We start from the raw sequence: 18,107 nt of genomic DNA on the forward strand, positions 1-18,107 counted from the left end.
AGGTTCTTTCCCAACCTTGGGGTATCTTTTTCCTCTTTTAATTGTTGTTTAAGCTTTGCATATAGGTCTTGACGTGAGGTGAGTATAGGGCGAGGTTGCTGTGCTGGCTTTGTATTTTTACTTACTACTTGTTCTTTTACCAAATCTTGGACTGTTCCCCTGGTGGCAGCTGTGGAGCAAATCCATTTTTCTCCTTTTGGACAATTACTTCCCAATCTGTTTCCACTTGTTCCTAAATTTTCTGTAATCCAATATTTTTCCCCTTTATGCATGCAAATACCTAATTTGGATGAGTCATAACAGTGACTGTTGATATGGGTATGAGTAATAAGAAAGAAGCCCCGGTGTCTTTCCATGTAAAGCTTTCGATAGCATTTGTAACACGGTCTTGCCAGTGTCCCAAAAGGGACTAGGATAAGTGACAAAAGAAGGAATAACAGAGGTCCGGCATGGCTTATACTCCCACCTCCCTTGCCTATGAGGTTGCAACCCATAGCAGGTGTATTGGATCTTCTCGGTGGCGAGTACAGTGGCCAACCCGGTCTTGCCCTCTATTTCCTTGTCACTTCCCTTTTTGTAGCTTTTAGGTAAATCTCTTCTGGCACTTCTTAACTGTAGTATCCCACTGTATCTCAGGTATTTCCCATTCAACAGGCACTAGTAATTCCCATCTGCAGAGCAAAGTTATTACTTCCGTTACTTGTAATTCTGCCTGGATAGAGGGTCAATTCTGTGCTTGACACTCCTTACAACTAGGACATCAATGGTGTGAAATGCCAATTTTCCCACAGATTAAACACTTACATTTGACCTAACTGGCATGCCCCATGTTAGAATGATTCAAACAGGGTATATGATGTGGCACTGATGGAAGTTGTGATTCTCCCCCTTCTAAATACAAGTCACAGGCTGGAATCAGAACATGAGAATCCCCTGTTTGATACAGTCCCCAACCCTCCCGTTTGAAGTGGGAATATTCCTCCCCAAGATGTCTTAGAATTTGTCTAGGGGGCACTTGGCTTTACTTCACAGTTAGGTGTGATTCTTTGCCCATCCTTTGGATTATTTAGATTGTTCCAGTTCATTGCCACCTGGTCTCCGTTTAAGAGTCAATTTGGTATCACCTGGTTTGGATATTACAGTCCATTCTTCAGGTTCTTTTACAGGTCCTTTGACTCTGCTGGTGTGGATCCACCCTCGTTCCCTGGTCTAGACTGCAGCCTCGGTTGTTAGCAGTGCCTGAAAAGGACCCTCCCATTGTGGAGTCGAAGATTGTTCTTTCCATGTTTTTATTTGTACCCATTCCCCTGGATGGATAGTATAAATTTTGAACTCCAAGGTTGTGGTTTGAGGGATCACTCCTTTCATCCGCAAATTTTCAAGTGTTCTGGCAATTGTGGTGACATATTTTCTGACACTTACTTCCCCTACTTCATAGGTGGCTGTTTCATGTTGAGTGGTAAGGAAGGGTAATCCAAACATCATCTCATAAGGTGATACTCCCAGGTCTGACCTGGGCTGTGTTCGGACTCTCAACAGAGCCAAAGGTAAGCACTTTATCCACAACATTTGAGTTTCAATCATTAATTTTGTCAAAGTTCTTTTTGAAGTCTGGTTCATTCTTTCTACCCAGCCTGAACTTTGTGGGTGCCAGGGGGTATGTAATTCCCATTTTATTCCTAAGGCTTGACTTATTTGTTGTAAGACTTTGGATGTAAAATGTGTTCCTCTATCTGGGTCTATTTTATTAACCATTCCATATCTGGGAATAATTTGTTCCAGAAGGGTTTTGCATACTACATTAGCTGTAGCTCTAGTGGCAGGAACTGCTTCTACCCAATGCGTTAAATGGTCCACTATTACCAATAGGAACTTCCATCTCTGTACTTGGGGAAATTCAGTAAAATCTGCTTGGATACTTTGGAATGGTCGCAGAGCTAACTCACAGCCTCCTACTGTTGTTTTTCTCATTATTTTCCTATTTACTTTTTGGCAAGTTATACAGTTCTCAGTTACTTGTTTTGCTACCCCAAAGATTCCAATACACCCATAATTTCTTAAAAAATGATCACACAAAGCCTGAGTACCCCAATGAGTTTTTTGATGCATATCTTCTAATATTCTCCTAGTGAGTGGCTTATTAAGTAACTGTCTCCCATCAGGGAGTTTCCATTTTCCAGACTGATCTTGTTCTCCCCCTCTCTTAGGTAATTCCTTTTCTTCTTCTTCACTAAATTTAGGGATTTCCAATTCTTCCCTCTCTGGGGTCAAGATTAACGTAATTCGTTTAGTCCCATTTTCTGCTGCATCTTTGGCTTCTTGATCTGCCAGATTATTCCCTCTTGTTTCTGGGGTCATCCCTTTTTGGTGTCCTTTGATATGCACTACGGCTATTTCTTCAGGCAGTTCTAATGCCTCCAAAACTTCTGAAACAAGGCCTTCATGTATCAGTTCCTTCCCTTTTGAATTTAGTAAACTCCTTTCTTCCCAGATCTTTCCAAAGGTATGTATTACCCCAAAGGCATACTTTGAATCAGTATAGATGGTCCCCTTTTTGTGTGCTAAATGCTCCAGTGCTCTCTTTAGAGCGTATAATTCACAAGATTGCGCCGACCAATTTGAAGGTAGCTTTCCTTTTTCGATGGTCTGCATATTTATCCCATCGACTAAGGCATATCCTGACATTCTTTTTCCTTGCAAGCATCTGGATGAACCATCAACATATATTCTTTCCCCTCCCAAGAGGGCTTGTTCTGCTAGATCCTCCCGAACTTTTGTTTGGTATTGAATAATTTCCAAGCAATCATGTGCCAGGTCATCTTTTGGTTCCCCATACAGGAATTGGGCCGGATTAAGGCTTTTGCTCATTTCTATGGTTAAATCATTACTGTCAATCAGAATTGCTTCATATTTTAATATCCTGGAGTCTGTTAACCATTTTTCAGCTCTTTGATTTAGGACATTTCGGACCGCATGGGGTGTGTATACAATCAGTTTACTTCCAAAGGTGAGCTTACGGCTCTCCTCTACCAAAATAGCAGTAGCTGCTATGGCTCGAATGCATACTGGCCAGCTATGGCTTACTGGGTCCAATAACTTGGATAAATAAGCTATTGGTCTTCTCACCCCTCCCCATTCCTGGACTAAAACACCATGAGCTACTCCATTCTCTGCATTCACATATAAATAAAAGGGTTTTTCTAGTGAGGGTAAGCTCAGGGATGGTACTGAGGCCAGTTTCAACTTCAGTTTTTGGTCCATTGTATATTGTCTCCTACTGTTAATTTTTCATATAAAAATTTTACTGCTTGTGTATATCCTTTAATCCATAGTCTGCAATATCCCAGTAGCCCCAGCAGTTTCCTAATCTCCTTCTTTGAAGAGGGAGGAGGGAGGGATAAAATCCCTGTAATTCTTTCAGGACTTAGTTTTCGGCTACCTTTGTTTATCAGGTGGCCGAGATATTTTACTTCTGATTCCACAAACTGTAATTTCCTTTTTGATGCCCTTAGTCCATTTTCCCCAAGAAAATTTAGAAGTTTTATAGTAGCTTCTTTAACTTTAATTTCAACTTCTCCTGATATTAGAAGATCATCCACATATTGGATAATTTGTATTCCTGGGGGAGTGGGGAAGTTTTGTAGTATTTCTCCCAAGGCTTGCCCAAATAAATTTGGGGCCTCACAATACCCCTGTGGTAGTTTAGTCCATCTTAATTGGTTCTTTTTCCCCGTGTTTGGATCTTCCAATTCAAAGGCGAAAATATTCCGGCTTTCCTCTGCCAGTGGGCAAGCCCAAAAGGTATCTTTAAGATCCACCACACTAAACCACTGATGTTGAGGTGGAATTTTGCTTAAAAGACTGTAAGGATTAGGAACCATAGGGTAGCAGGCCCGTGTTCTTTTGTTTACTTCTCACTGGATGCTCAGTAAAAAAGAGACTCCTTGAAATAAAGGGCTCAAAGGAAAGTGTTTCCCTTTGGATGTGTTTCCCAAGGGATGTGTGAAATGCAGGATTGCCGAGTGACAGTGTGCAGAAATTCAGTCATTCTTTCTTTGTGGGAACTGCCCTGGAGAAGGAAGTGAGTGCAAAAGCCCCACAAGCCCTACAAAAGCAGATCCAAACAGGCTGCAGAGCAGGGATTGCTGGATGCAGAGTGGGAATTCTTTGTTCTTCTGGTGCATTGAAGCAGTTGCCATTAGGATTTTATTTGGTGATGCAGTCTCCTGAATTCCTTCTTGTTGGAGTGCCCTTTTTGGGGAAGGGGGCATCACTTGTGGAAGAATTCTCAAGTATCTTGGTTTAGGTAAAATACAGTAACTAGAGTATTTTTTATATTTTTTTGGAAAAAGTAGTGTGTAGACTTCCTTTGGAATAAAGTGCACTTGTTTAAATGTTTGAAAATCCCTATGTTGTGTGTGTCTGTCTGTGAGCACTCCTATGTTTTACAGAACATGCTCCAGACTGTAAATAAAACTGCCAGAAAGGTGTTTAAGTCTTGTGGACTGAATGTACCATTGAATGGGAAAGTGAATAAATTATTAACCAGCAGTTGCTAAGTGGATGCTTACTGCAAATATCCGAAATCTTTGTGGTGTTTGTGTGCAGGTTTCAGCTGGAGTTGCCCTGGCATTGCCTCACAGAGGGGCAGGATTGCTCCCCAGCAAGTTCTCCAGCCAGAAGTCCCTCTGTATCCGGATTATTTTTTTAAAAAAGTTTCGTTTATCTTGGCTTTTTCTTTTTTTCCCTGCCCTTTCTGGTTACTTTGTCTCTCCATGTTCTTATTTTACAGATGAAGCCCTCCGCAGCCTGGCCAGAGCCGCAGCCTCCTTCATCTGCCGCTCCCTCACTTGCTGCTCTCGTGCTGGCTTAGGAATGTGATACAAACCCTGCTAGGCAGGAATTGTTCCGGGCCTGCTCTGTTTAATCCGTGCCGCTGCAAGCAAAGCTGCCCCTGCTCCCTTAGAGGAGCAATCGCTGCAGCCCGGCAGGAAAAGAGCCCCAGGAAAAGCTGTCCCCTTTCAAGAAGAAGCGCTGGGAGCAGAGGAGAGAGCGGGCAAAGGGAGCGACAGCAGCTGGGCGGGCGGGTCGCATCACCGCTGATCCCTCCGCGGGCAGGATCGCATCACAAATAGTCCCTCCGGCGGATCACTCCGCGGGCGGGTCGCATCACCGCTGATCGCTCCGCGGGCAGGACCGCATCACAAATAGTCCGTCCGGCGGATCACTCCGCGGCCAGACCGCAGCCCCGCGGGTGCCTCCGGCGGATCCCTCTGTTATAAATGGTATTGTGATGTTGGCTTTTCGCATGTTACGTCATTGTTATGAATGGATTGTGATGTTGGTTTTTTTCATGTTCCTTAATGTTAGAAAAGCTTTGCCTGGGTTCTGTAATGTAATGCTGTAGAATGTCTGTAGTTTGGGTGGTCAGTTTGGGAACGATGGGGAGGGTCTTCTCATTCCTGGAAAATCTTATCAAAAGAAAAGAACCCGAAACCAGACGGAATGGAGCCAAGGAAAAAGATAAGACTGATAAGATGATACTCAGCGACTCCAAAGAATTAATGAATTCTGCATGATGGTGATGAATACGAAAAAAGCGATGTACTTTTAAAGTGTCTTTTCCTTTGTTTTTTCCTGAGTCCAATACAGAGCTGGTTTCTCGGGGACCCACCAGGTAAAAGTTCCATTACTGACTTTCTATCTCTTACAGGGAGTATTTCCTGCTTCGTTGAGGAAATTGTTCCCGCTACGCCAGAGACACTCCTCTCCTATCGCTGTTGAGCTCAGTACCCACCCTGCTGGTCTGTGTTCTCCCCTTATCCTTGTCCGATTCCACTTAAGGAGTTCCATTGGGCTCAAGCTACTGCCTTTCCATGGCCATTCCTCTGTCATCAGAGGCCCTCCACAGACGCAGCAGTTGGTTACATTCAATTCCTTACCTATCCTTTCCCCTAATTCCACAAACAGGTTTTTTTTCTCAATTTTGAGATTTCATTTTCTAAATTTTTGTTTGAGTTTCACATACATGTCTTGAATTGGGGTAGATACAGAGTTAGATTGTTGTGCTGGCTTTGCCTCTTTATTTACTAGTTGTTCTTTTACTAAGCTTGAGACTTTATTCCCAACAATATATGTGAAACAAATCCATCTTTCTCCTTTTGGACATTTACTTCCCAACCTGCTGTGAAAAACAAGGTTCACTCTCCTGTGAGAATTTGAAAAGTTTAATATAAAGACAATAAGAGACACATAAAATAAAGCAAAGAGGTAACGCCCGGGTGCCTTGGCGCTCTGCCAAGAGCACACCTGATGCTCGGGAATAGTCCTTTTTTATACCATTTTTACTGTCTGTTCTTTATGCATATTCAAACTTTTCCAAGAGCTGTTCTGCATGGCCCCTCCTTGGTTCCGCCTTTTTAGAGCATGCGTAGTCTTCTGCCTTGCGGTTTTATTTCTTTTGATTCTTGGGCTTGGCTTCACCAGGTGGGATTTGATAGTAGCGTGGGCCTCTTAATTCCCCAGACAGTCAGGGCTGATTGCAGCTTTGGGCCTCTTCGTCTCTCCAGGCAGAGCGGTGATAACGGCTCTCGGACTCTCCTGGCCACCAGTTCTCCGGGCGGAGTAGCCTTTGGGCCCTTTTGTTCCCTGGACAAAGTGTTGATCAGCAGCTTCTCGGGCCTCATCCTCTGTTCGCTTGGAGGTTATCTTACTTGCTCACACTTGCTAATATTCTTGCTAAAAAGAAAGAAAACTACATCCACACAGCAAAAGCATTTCTAACATTATATAATCTCTACCTTAATACTTGCGAGAAGCCAATATTACGAGATATGTTTATAACAGTAGCGATGGAGGAATTCACAGACCAGATCATATCAAAGGTTTGTATCTTTGGGGTTTTTTCCTGGGGGAAAAAAAGAAAGGATTATAAAGCATTAAAAGCTCTGCCTATAGTCAAATGAAAATAGGTATGGCAATAAGCAAAATTTAGGTAAGAAGCATGACCAACATGCAAATGCCTATCCCTACAACATATATTTGAAAACATGAGGAGAAGAAGTGGCAGAGAAGCAAGAATCAAAATCAGGAGGCAGGAAGAGGAGCTGGGAGACAGCAAATTACAGCATTATGTGAGACAAAAGGAAAAGAGGGATGAAAGCATCTTCAGAGCAAGGAAAAATGAGAATGAACTGATTCTGTCTTGTTAGCAATGAGAAACTATGACACAGAAACAGAGACCTGAATTTCTTCATCTGATACTGCCTCTGCAAAAACACATGAGCTGGAGGGAATAATATTAAGATAACATACAGGAGCTATGATCTTCTCGGAGAATATTGACTGCAAAAGGCAGGCAGGAAGGAAAGAAAGCAAGCATTAGATGAGATTAGGAAGGAAGGCACTTAAGGTATGCAAAAGGTGGGAAGTAAGGGATACGCAGAGCAAATATCACCAAAGGTAAGAGAAACTGAGGCAGAGGAGGACCTGGATATGGAACTGGGATTTGTGAAAGTGGAAAAAGGGATATAACAATCTCAGTTAGTGGAAGTGATTTTCTGCACGATATCTTGGGAGGCAAGAGTTAACCGTACAAAAATTTAAATGTCTGGGATACATCAACATCAATTGAAAGAAATTATTCTTCCTCATCTAGGAAGAAAATGGGCCAATTTTAATATCTGGCTCCAAAAGTAAAACGCCACTACAAGCAAATGGCAAAAATTGGTATGTATGAAGTCTTAGCTGCAGTCATGACCTCACTAACTTACTGTACTTTTTTTGTACATTTAAACGCCTTTTGTAGAATTTTACAGATTAGTAAGAAACAGAAACACATAAGCCATTTATTATCTGAAGAGGACCAACCACAGTGACTATCAAATAGTGAAAAAATAATTCTTCTAAGTGACATTTTTGAATCCAGGAACAGCATTATCTATGGTTCTGCGCAGTTCAGCCTCCTTTTCATCATGTGTGTCACTCTGAATACTTCAGACTTGTATTTGATCCATAAATAGTTTAGTCTGAAGCCATGATACAAAAATTAATTTTAGGCTATACATGTTACGCCACTGTGTCTCAACATCAAATTGAAGCAGACCTTGACTGGAATTCCTTCATTTTCATGGTATCATTAGGTAAATATGGAACAAATACAGCTTTATTCAGTAAAACCTCTTAGTGTAATGTGGATCTTTCCTGTGCTCAGACAAAAACCACAAAATGTACTTTGAAAGAAGAAGAAAACTCAAAGCAACTAACCTCATAAGGAGCACAGCCAAAAAGCAAAGCTACGAAGAATACAAGAACTTCACCCTACATAGCAGATCAAAAGACCCAAGTTCCTTTCTGCACTAAACCTTACTGTATTTTATATAAATGCAGTCAGTAAAGCACAAAAGGGATAAGGAAGAGAAGAAGATGGAATGGGAACGCTTAACTTTGTACTTAAGAAAATTATAGGAAAAATAATACCTTTTAGTATTTCAGGAACTAGTACTCCTGCATTTAGCTGCATCTCTTACTAAATCTATAATCAGAAAACAGGCTGAAAAGACACACTCATAAGAGAGAGGTGCATAATAACTTGCCAGACAGTATTTTTATATCTCATGAAAACAATGCCTTGCAATAAGCTGTATTTTCAGGCAGAAATAAAAGCCTGTAGAATCACAAAACTGTCCAGGTAAGAAGGAACCTTGTCCAACCTTCTGTGGGAAGAAGAGCATAGATGAGACTAGCACCCTGTCTAGACCCTCTTGAAAACCTCCAGCAATGTCCCCAGGGAGGCTGTTCCAATGAGCGGTCGATGCTTCCATAAAGACTTTCTTTCTTATGTCAAGATGAAACCTCTCCCAGTGCAACTTGTTCCCATTGCCCCTTGCCATGTGGCTCCTTGTGGAGGGGCCCCCCTCAAGAATCTCACCCCTCAGGTTTCCCCTAACTTCCTCTTACGGTTAAAAAAAAAAAAAAAAAAACACACACACACAAAAAAAAAAAACAAAAACAAAAAAAAAAACCACAAAACCAACCAAAAATCCTGAACATCCTAGCTAAGCAATCTAGGTTACAAAACTGCTAGGCTGATTTTTTTGTTTTAACGAGGATCAGTACAATACACCTGGGTTTTTTGTTTGCTTTCCACTTTACACCTAGATGACAAACAGGTGCACACTGAAAACGCTTTCCTTAAGGGTAGAAAACACAGCCTCAAGGGGATTGACCATGACCACCTCTATCAAAAAGTGAGAAATGAAAAAAACCCAACCCACTCTGTTTTAAAACACCGCAGAAGCCCCCCTGGGCTGCACCTGCTCCCTTCACCCGTGACTGACAACGATGGGAGAGAAGGGATGGAAGAGAATCCAGGGAAGTGATTCTTCACCTGTACTCGGCACTGGTGAGGCCACACCTTGAGTGCTGTGTCCAGTTCTGGGCCCCTCAGTTCAGGAAGGACATTGAGGTGCTGGAGTGAATCCAGACAGACAAGGGCGATGGAGCTGGTGAAAGGTCTGGAACACAAGTCCTGTGAGGAGCAGCTGAGGGAGCTGCAGGTGTTTAGCCTAAAAAATGGAGGCTCAGGAGAGAACTTACTGCTCTCTACAACTCCCTGAAAGGAGGGTGTAGCGGGTGGGGGTGGTGGGGGGGGGGGTCTGTCGGTGACAGGACAAGACGACGTAGTCTTAACGTGTTCCAGGAGAGGCTCCGGTTGGACATTAGGAGGAATTTCTTTAAACGAAGGAATGATTTGACATTGGAATGGGCTGCCCATGGAGGTGGTGGAATCAACGTCCCTGGAGGTGTTTAAGGAAAGACTGGACATGGCACTTAGTGCCACAGTCTGGTTGACACGGTGGTGTTCGGTCACGGGCTGGATTCGATGATCTCAGAGGTCTCGAGGATCTCCAATCCAACTGATTCTGTAATTCCGTAGTCCTGTAATCGCCGCCCCGCGCGCGCTCGCCCCTCACAGCGCCGCACGCAGCCCCGCGCCACTCCCGCCGCCCGCTCCACCGCCCCCGCGCGCCCGAGCACGCGCAGTGCGGCCCCGGGCGGGGCGGCCGCTGTCAGGGCGTGCGGGCGTGGGCGTGCGGTGGGCGCGGCCAAACAAGGCGGATCGGCCGCGGTGAGAGCCGGTGGGCGCGGCCAGATGCGCAGCGGGGAGGGTACGGGGGCGTGGCCAGACATGGGGGGCGCGGCCGACGGGCGCGGTGGGGTCAGGGAGGCGGGGGAAGCGGCTGAGCGGGCGCGGGGCTGCCGGCGGAGGCGGGTACAGGGACAGGGTGGGCTTCGACGGGAGCTGCCGCCGGCACCGGGAGGGTGCCAGTCATGGACGCCACCACGCTGGAGCTGGACGCGGTGAAGTTCGCGCAGCTGGCAGTGCAGCGGGACCAGAGCGGGCGCTACCAGGAAGCGGTCTTCTACTACAAGGTACGGCGCGGACACGCCGGTTCCCTCGGGGCGCCGGTGTCCCCTTTCCCTCCACGCGGGCCGCATGGTGCTCTTGAGCTGCCGGAGGGTTCGCGCTTCCTCCTTCGCCCCCGGAGGGCCGGAGAGGGGTGTTCAGCACCCCCGCGGCCCGGCACGGCCCTGCTGGCGGAGAGAGACGCGCTGGGTCAGCGCGGCCGCCCCCGCCCTCCCCCGGCGGGTGTGCCCCGGGGACGAGCTGCTTGGCCCGGGGAAGGTGAGGCGGTGCCCGCCGAGACGAGAGCGGAAGGCCATGCGTGCGTGTCGAAAGTTTGTCAGTCTCCGGAGGAGCCGCGTCCTTCAGGGCGGGTTGTGAAACGCCTTTTCCCTGCGTCCTGTTTTTAGGTGGGAACGAGCGCTGTCCGTGCGCTGATGTTTACCGACAGGCTTAGGGGTAGCACTGCAGGTACTCTGCTTGAAAAACGGGAACGGGTGCTTCTTCTAGCTGCTGGAGACACAGCCCCTTCAGTGCTTCTGGGAAGATTCATCGTAACCTAAATACATCTCTGCCCCGCTGGTTCTCCACTTTCATTCCTGGCCTCTCCCCAGGCCCTGCCAGGCCAGAAAGACTGACCAGTTTTATGCTGGCAGTGTAAGCGCTGGGCATTTTGGAGAGCCACAAGTGGGCATAGTGCTGCTCCTGGGTGTGCAGCTGAGAGCAACGCTGTTGTACAGTCATCAAGTAAATGGAGAAGTCTGTGCTGAAATACAAGATGCTCAGCAGTAAGACAGCTTCAGCTCACAAGCTGTCAGTGACAGGTTTTTAACCTCGTGTGAGTATTCTTTCCGTTAGGGATCAGATTTTATTTTTTCAGTACAGTTTCAGGCTGGCTTAGCTAAGGCTATAATGAGGTTGATTCAGTGTCTTGCTCAATACCTGTAGGCTTACTACTGGTATCTAGTGGTTTTTGTGCAACCATTAGGCATTTTTCACCTGTGCAAATTGTCTCATTTTGTTGTTTTATGTGTCTTAAATTTACATTAAAGTTCCATATCCCATTAACTTCTCACCTGCGAGAAGGGATCTCTTTAAAGCCTCTGTTTGTCCTTATCACAGTAATCATTCCACAAATTCCATTATCCTGACAAAGTCATTCTCTTCCATTAACTTGTTAAGGGATCTGTAGTTGGCCTTTTATTTCATACGTACAAGGTATCTGTGAAATGTTTAAAATGCATAGTGTTAATATCATGGTGACCTATGCGTGTAAGTGTGAAAGAATAGGAAGAAGTCTAGAAGAGTATTTTTTTTTTTAACCCAGTTTTTAATTTTGTGTGGGCTAAATTTATATATGTAAACCGTATATATGCAAAAGTTATAGTTACCCATAATAACACTGATAAGCTCTATGTTCATCAACAGCAGTGTGTGTGCATGGTCTGATAGCCATGTGCAGTTCTGCTTTAGTACTGTGTATTTCTTTGTTTATCTGGAAGAAATTATTCAGTACTATTCAGGATGAAAACATCTTTTTGTGGAAATAGTCGCTCTTGTATGCTTTTGAACAGTGTATGGAAAACCTTTTTCACATACTGTATACAGGTGATATTCTTGCTAAGTGGAAAAATGCAGCCCTGGCAGTCTTGGTGCACTTGAAGCTACACGAGACAAGAGTGTAACCTAGATATGATTGGCTTTCCAGATGTTGCCTGAAGAATCACTGCCATGTTAGATTAAACAAAATGGTTACAAAATGGCATTTATTATTTCAGGGATATTTTATGCTCTTTTTTTTTTTTTTTTAGCACAGTGCAAGCTCTGGCCTGTCACCAGCTGTCTTATCAATTGCTCTAAGCAGTTCAGAGCCCACTGGTGCAATTACTAAGCATGTGGGAAAGCTTGGGTGCTGAACTGGCTTCTGCAGGAACTTGACCTTAAGGATGAAATATGGAAAATGGTACAGTTGTTGCCATAGACAACTCCAGAACAGACCTGTGTGAATGGAGATCCTGTGGCTAGCAAGTGCTCTTTGCTTTCTGCTACCGTGTAACTTTGATAGATGCCGACATGAGTGCTGTATGTGAACTAGCTTAGGGCAGCTTGGTAGTTAATGCTGCTCTGTAGTACTGTTAGGATCATATTTGGACACCAATGACTTCAGAAAAACTGCTGAAGGCTGTTGCTAAGTTTGGCTGTTGACCAGCCATTAGCAGCTTGCAGACTGATGATCAGTAGTTAGTAGTGTGACTGTGGGATGCTACTCATGACAAAGAACAGTAGTGACATTGGAGAGATCATAAATGCTAAGTCTGAATGTCACATCCATCTGGTCACTGGAAACAGCTGGCATGCTGGCTCCACAGGCACTCGGTCAACTGCTTCAGTCCTTTGCAGGTTTGATTTATAGAAGACTGTTTCTGTTATGTTTACATCTTAAAACCAGGCAAAACAATTGTGCTTGAAATCACAAAAACAACATCAATTATACACTGGTTTTGTAGTACTGGTTTGGAAATCCACATTTGTTCTTTGCATCATATGTTGACCACATACCTTTGTAATACAGCACCTGTTTCGTCAGTCTGTACTTGCAGTATGTCACAGACAAATATACCCATCCCTTGAGCACGTAGCTGTAGTGCACTTTTTTCCCCTGCAAAAAATAGTTGTGTGCTAGACCTTAGTGGTAGTTAATTGCTATATATAAATGGTACTTCTGCTTACCTTTCAGTGGCTGTGGATGTTTTATGTGATGTAATATGGAGATGGATGCTGGCAGGGAGCATGCAGTACTTGGTTCTGTGATGTTTCTCAGAGAAAATATATCCTGATAACAAATACAGGCTCTATCAGGATCAGTTTTAAGCCTGGACAAACTAAACAGATGAATATGCGACCAAGTTGCTAAGCTTGACAAAAATAATGGCCATAAAACATACAAGGGACCCCTGGCCATGGATCTGTGCTTGCCCTGTGCAGGGCAGCCTCTGAGCACTATCTCTGTGAAGCAGCTCTCTAGTTACTATTCTGCTTTCTGCATTCCCAGCCTGCCTGCAACACGACCACCTCCTCTCCTCTTCTGCTGCTGGGAAGGCGAGCACTGCTACAAAAGTGGGGGGTTTTCCCTTGTCAATAATGAGGACAAAACAAGGTTTCTGTCCTCATTTTTATGGGGTGACAAATGTTGATTCTCCATATGGTTCTGAGACTCTGTCAGCTCTGGCTATTTATTGCAACCCTGCCAAACCTTACACGTCTTTCATAAATTCAGTGGAAGGATATACAGCGCATGCAGCTGAAGGCGTTTTTTCTTAATAGATTTGTACAGTATGGAAAAAGCCTTAATGTGGGTAATGTACTGTGCTTCTGAGCCAGAGGCCTGCACTCCCTCCTGGAAGGAGACTTGCATGCAGTATTTTGTATACATGCAAACATTTAAAAAAACAAGTTTGAAAAGGTAGGAAACCTCACATTTGTAGACTTTCCAGATTTGATAGCTTTATCTGAGTAGTAATAACTAAAAAAAATACTTTCTAAACAAAAATTATTGGTGTCTGATTTTGAAAAGCTTTTATATTTGTTTACTTTCATTATTACCAGATTAAATGCAAATGACTGGAATAGCTACTGTTTTTTCGTAACCTTAAATCCTCAGCTTTAAAACCAAACTAATTTCAGTGCATGCTTGAAAAGTTTTACTTAAAATCTCCTAATTTCATACATTATGATATGAACAGGCCTAAGATCTGGTCTTACAGAACTGAATGTTTTTATAGTCTTACAGGTTGTCCCAGATGTGAGAAATTAAACGTGATCTAGCTTATAACTTGAAACATTTTCTTTTGAGCAGAATTTTCCCTGCAGCCACTGAGTATTTTTGCAGAAAGCAAAGGGCTTGCTTTCATGCGACTCATGGCTGCTGTAGACCCTCTGTTTATGGTAAGTAATTTTCTAGGCAGCAAACATTAACTTTGTCTCAATTCTTCTCCATGCAGGAAGCTGCACAAGCCTTGATTTATGCTGGAATGGCTGGGTCCAACTTGGAAAATATTCAAGAAAAAATAAATGAGTATTTGGAGAGAGTTCAAGCTCTCCATTCAGCAGGTGGGTAAGGAGTTTTCTAATTAAACCACTGCTTAAATTAATTGAGTGGAAAGTTGTTTGCTGCTGTGAAATACACATCAATGGTGTTTGCTCTGTTTTTATTATTCTAATTTTCTTGTCCTTTGTGAGGAACCACAAATACAATGAGCACATCAGTGCTTTGAATTCTGATACATCATAAATTAAGTGGAGACTGACTTTCTAAGGACTTGAGTGTGGGTATTCTTTGCTTTTAAATATTCTGAGGAGCCACATCTGCAGAGCAGACATGAGAAAGTAATTAAATATGCACCAAAAATTGATCAGGAACAAGTCAAAACTGGCATCTAAGCCTCAGCTGCATGATGGATTTGAAGCAAGTGGGTTCTGGTATTCATGTAGAATTACTAGCTTTGAGAGGGCAAAGGAGCTCTCATAAAGGTTTCCTTGTTTGATCTAGTTTCCATGTTTCTACTTAGACCAAATTCTCAAATTTTTGCATACCTGCAATTCTCAGAATCATAGAATCACTTGGCTAAAAAGGGACTTCAGCAGGCATGTAGACCTGTGGCCTGCTCAAGGCAGGGTAGACATTCATGGTTGCTCAGGTTCAGACAAGTCCTAAAAACACGTAAGGATAGAAATTTCTTGATGCCTCTGGGACCCCAGGGTACAATTGTATTTCTAGTGATTATTTTTTAATATATATGTAGTTGTAATCTCCCCTGGTTTCCATTCATAACTGCTGATTTTCATTCCCTTTCTTCACACCATAGTGCAGAGCCTGAATTCATTTCCTTGACAACCTTGTAACTCATGTTGGGTTGCTATTGGATCCCCCCCAGACCATCTTTCCTCCTGGCTGGACAAGCCATGCTCCCTCAGCTTCTTCTGAAAAGGCCAGGTCCTGCACCATCAGCCTCATTAGGGACCCAAGATTAGATGCAGTATTCCAGACAGAGTCTGCTGAGTAGAGGGTAGCGGTCGCTTGCCGCATCTCCTGCCTGAGCTCCTGCTGACACAGCCCAGGGTGCTGGTAGCCTTCATTGCAGCCATGGGCTTGCTGGCTGTGGCTCATCCAGCTGTCCCCAAGGCCCTTCCCCACCGAGCTGTACCCTGCAGGGTGTGAGTCTGTCCCAGGCACAGGGCATAGCATTTGGCCTGGTTGAATTTCCTGAGGTTCCTGTCAGATCATTAGTTTAGCTTGTCTGTGTCCCTTTGAGGAGCAGCTGTGTGCTTGAGTGAATTGATTTGGTGGGGTCTGCAGTCTGTCTTCTCCTTCAGGTCATTAATAAAGGTATTAAGTGACATGGACACCTAAAGAACTTGTATATTGTCATAGTGATGTGTTTTCACAAATGCAATATTTTACGTAATTAAGCATCCTTGTTCTCAGTGTAGTATGAAAGAGATTTTATTTACATTATTTCACATCTGAAATATCCTGAAAGCTAACCTCTGCTTCAGGGAAGTGTGATGGTGTTTTCTTGTCCGTGCATAGATGTTTTTAGCAAAATTTAGAAGGATTTTGTTTCCAGACAAGAAATAGATATTACCCATCTGATTAGAGCTGCTAGTGTTTTGGTGGCATGTTCAGGATGTTTTTACATGTCTGCTGCTGTAAAAAGCTAAATACTTTCTTTTTCATTCAGTTCAGTCGCAGAAGACAGACCCTCTGAAGTCAAAACAACAGTTGGACTTGGAGCGCGCTCACTTCCTAGTTACACAGGCTTTTGATGAAGATGATAAAGGCAATGCAGAAGAAGCTATAGAGTTGTACACAGAAGCAGTGGAACTCTGTTTGAAAACAGTATGTTAAGCTACAGGTTAACTTGGTGGAATTATGTGATGGTAAGAAATTCTTCCACTCTCACAAGTGACTGACCCTAAAAGGCTGGCTTGAAAATGGAGTACCTGTATTTGTAAAAACTACCGTTTAATTTTTTTTTCTCACTGTTGTTTTTTTTTTTTTAGTGTTTCTTCCAGTCTTTGTTACTACAGAGCATCGTAAATTTATGGGGACTTGTGATTTTAATGTGGTTTTTCTCTGAACTGGATTATACTAAAAATTAGAAATATTCTGGAACCTTTTTCATGTTGATTTTTGCCTTGGAGCAAATGCCACAAACAGAAATTAAAAACTGTTAAAAATGAAGATGATTTGCTAATGTGTCAGAAATATTACTTTCTGACTACATTAAAGGAAGTCATTTAAGGGAAATTTGTGTGTATAACATTTTCTGAAGATGTAACAGTCTACTGATGCCAAAACTATTAAAAATACTACTTGATTACTCAAGTGTTCAACATTAAAGCTATTATGAGTCAATTCAAGTCACACTGAAATTAATAAAGATGAATTGGCCATTACATAAACAATGAAGAATATAATTACAGGTACTGCTTTTCTCCCTGAAGTCCGGTTGCCTTAACTAACTCATTACAAGAAGAGCTCACCATCATAATGTAACTCCACCAAGTTTGTTTTTCTTTTTCTCTTCTTTTCAATGTTATAATGTAAAAATATTTGTGGGTTGTTGAGGGTGTTGTGATACTGTTGCTACATACTAGAGTAATTCTTTCCTCTGCATTATGTTAACAGGTTTTACCTAGGCTAAAACCCCCTGGTGATACAGTGTAACCAGATCAAGAGTTAGTAGAACTGCTCTAGTTTTTCCACTTGAGCTGTTGGAGCAGAGTGTTTTCAGTCTATTACATAGCATTTACTGCAGCAGCATGCTGCTTTTCCTCTGCTGTGTTCCTCCTTCTGTTGTGTCAGTGCATGCAAATATTACTGAAGTTAGTCTGAAAATATCTCGTATTAACAGCTGCATTTATTGGGTATTGCATTAGGTACAAGATACTGCTGAAGTTTCTTTTAATCTTGACTAGCATATTCTTTTGCTGACATGATGGTAAGCTTTGTCCCTAGGGATGACCCAAAAGTACCTTCTTCTTCCCAGGATAAAAGGAGAGTGAAGAAACTCTGCTATCTTGAAGCTTTACTTCTGTCTTTCTCCTCAGTATATTCAGGTGGAGAGATGTGTTTCTTCCTTACCCTTGAAGTATTCAGAGAGCAGCCATTACTCCTCTTCTGTGGCTGATTCCTAGATGAGTGTGCTGGTGTTCAGTCCTCACTACTTACCTTCATAAATCTTTAAAAGTCTTTTCCAACCAGGAACTCCAGAGCGTAATTTATTTGCAAATGAAATTAGTTGCTTATAGAGGGTGTTTCTAGTTTTGTTTCTTGGGGTGAAAGTAGCTTGCTTTTTGTATCCTCAGTTAACCTCCCTGATCTGGGATAATCAGTCAAGGCACAAAGCTAGCACCTGAGACCTGCTTGTGGGTGCCACAGGAGAAGCCACGCCTCACGTTGTGCCTCCTGCAGATTGTTTAGCTGCAGAAGCCATGCTTCATCTGTAAGGAAGACAAAAATATAAACTGTCATAAATGACCTCCCAAATGGGAACAGAAGTTAACACTCTTGATATCTGCTTTGTTGCCCTGTCATAGATTATTTTATGCCTTTGATTGCAAGTTAAAAACTTGGTTCTTGAAACTCTATCTTGTTTGTTTGTATTTTATGAAAGTAAACATTTTAAATTTTTGTTCC

General features: G+C 43.1%; 1 protein-coding gene and 1 long non-coding RNA gene across 4 annotated transcripts in view; both read left to right on the plus strand.

Moving 5' to 3' along the window:
* Positions 1-5,096: 5,096 nt before the first annotated feature.
* On the plus strand, positions 5,097-6,150 carry LOC116447786. The gene is made up of 2 exons (XR_004241700.1): positions 5,097-5,285; positions 5,714-6,150. It is a non-coding gene; the product is annotated as an uncharacterized LOC116447786 (long non-coding RNA).
* A 4,085-nt stretch (positions 6,151-10,235) lies between these two features.
* CAPN7 (calpain 7) overlaps positions 10,236-18,107 on the plus strand; it is a 33,203-nt gene continuing 25,331 nt past the window's right edge. Inside the window, exons 1-3 of one of the 3 annotated variants that reach the window (XM_032106922.1) lie at positions 10,236-10,434; positions 14,407-14,515; positions 16,147-16,304. In XM_032106922.1, the coding sequence (XP_031962813.1) occupies positions 10,333-10,434; positions 14,407-14,515; positions 16,147-16,304 (369 nt within the window). In that variant the 5' untranslated portion in view covers positions 10,236-10,332. Of the gene's footprint in view, positions 10,435-14,406; positions 14,516-16,146; positions 16,346-18,107 lie in introns of those variants that run through there. The other 2 variants (XM_032106903.1, XM_032106913.1) reach the window with 2 other exon arrangements.

This window comes from Corvus moneduloides, chromosome 1 (genome assembly GCF_009650955.1).
Source record: "Corvus moneduloides isolate bCorMon1 chromosome 1, bCorMon1.pri, whole genome shotgun sequence".
Taxonomy (NCBI): Eukaryota; Metazoa; Chordata; class Aves; order Passeriformes; family Corvidae; genus Corvus; species Corvus moneduloides.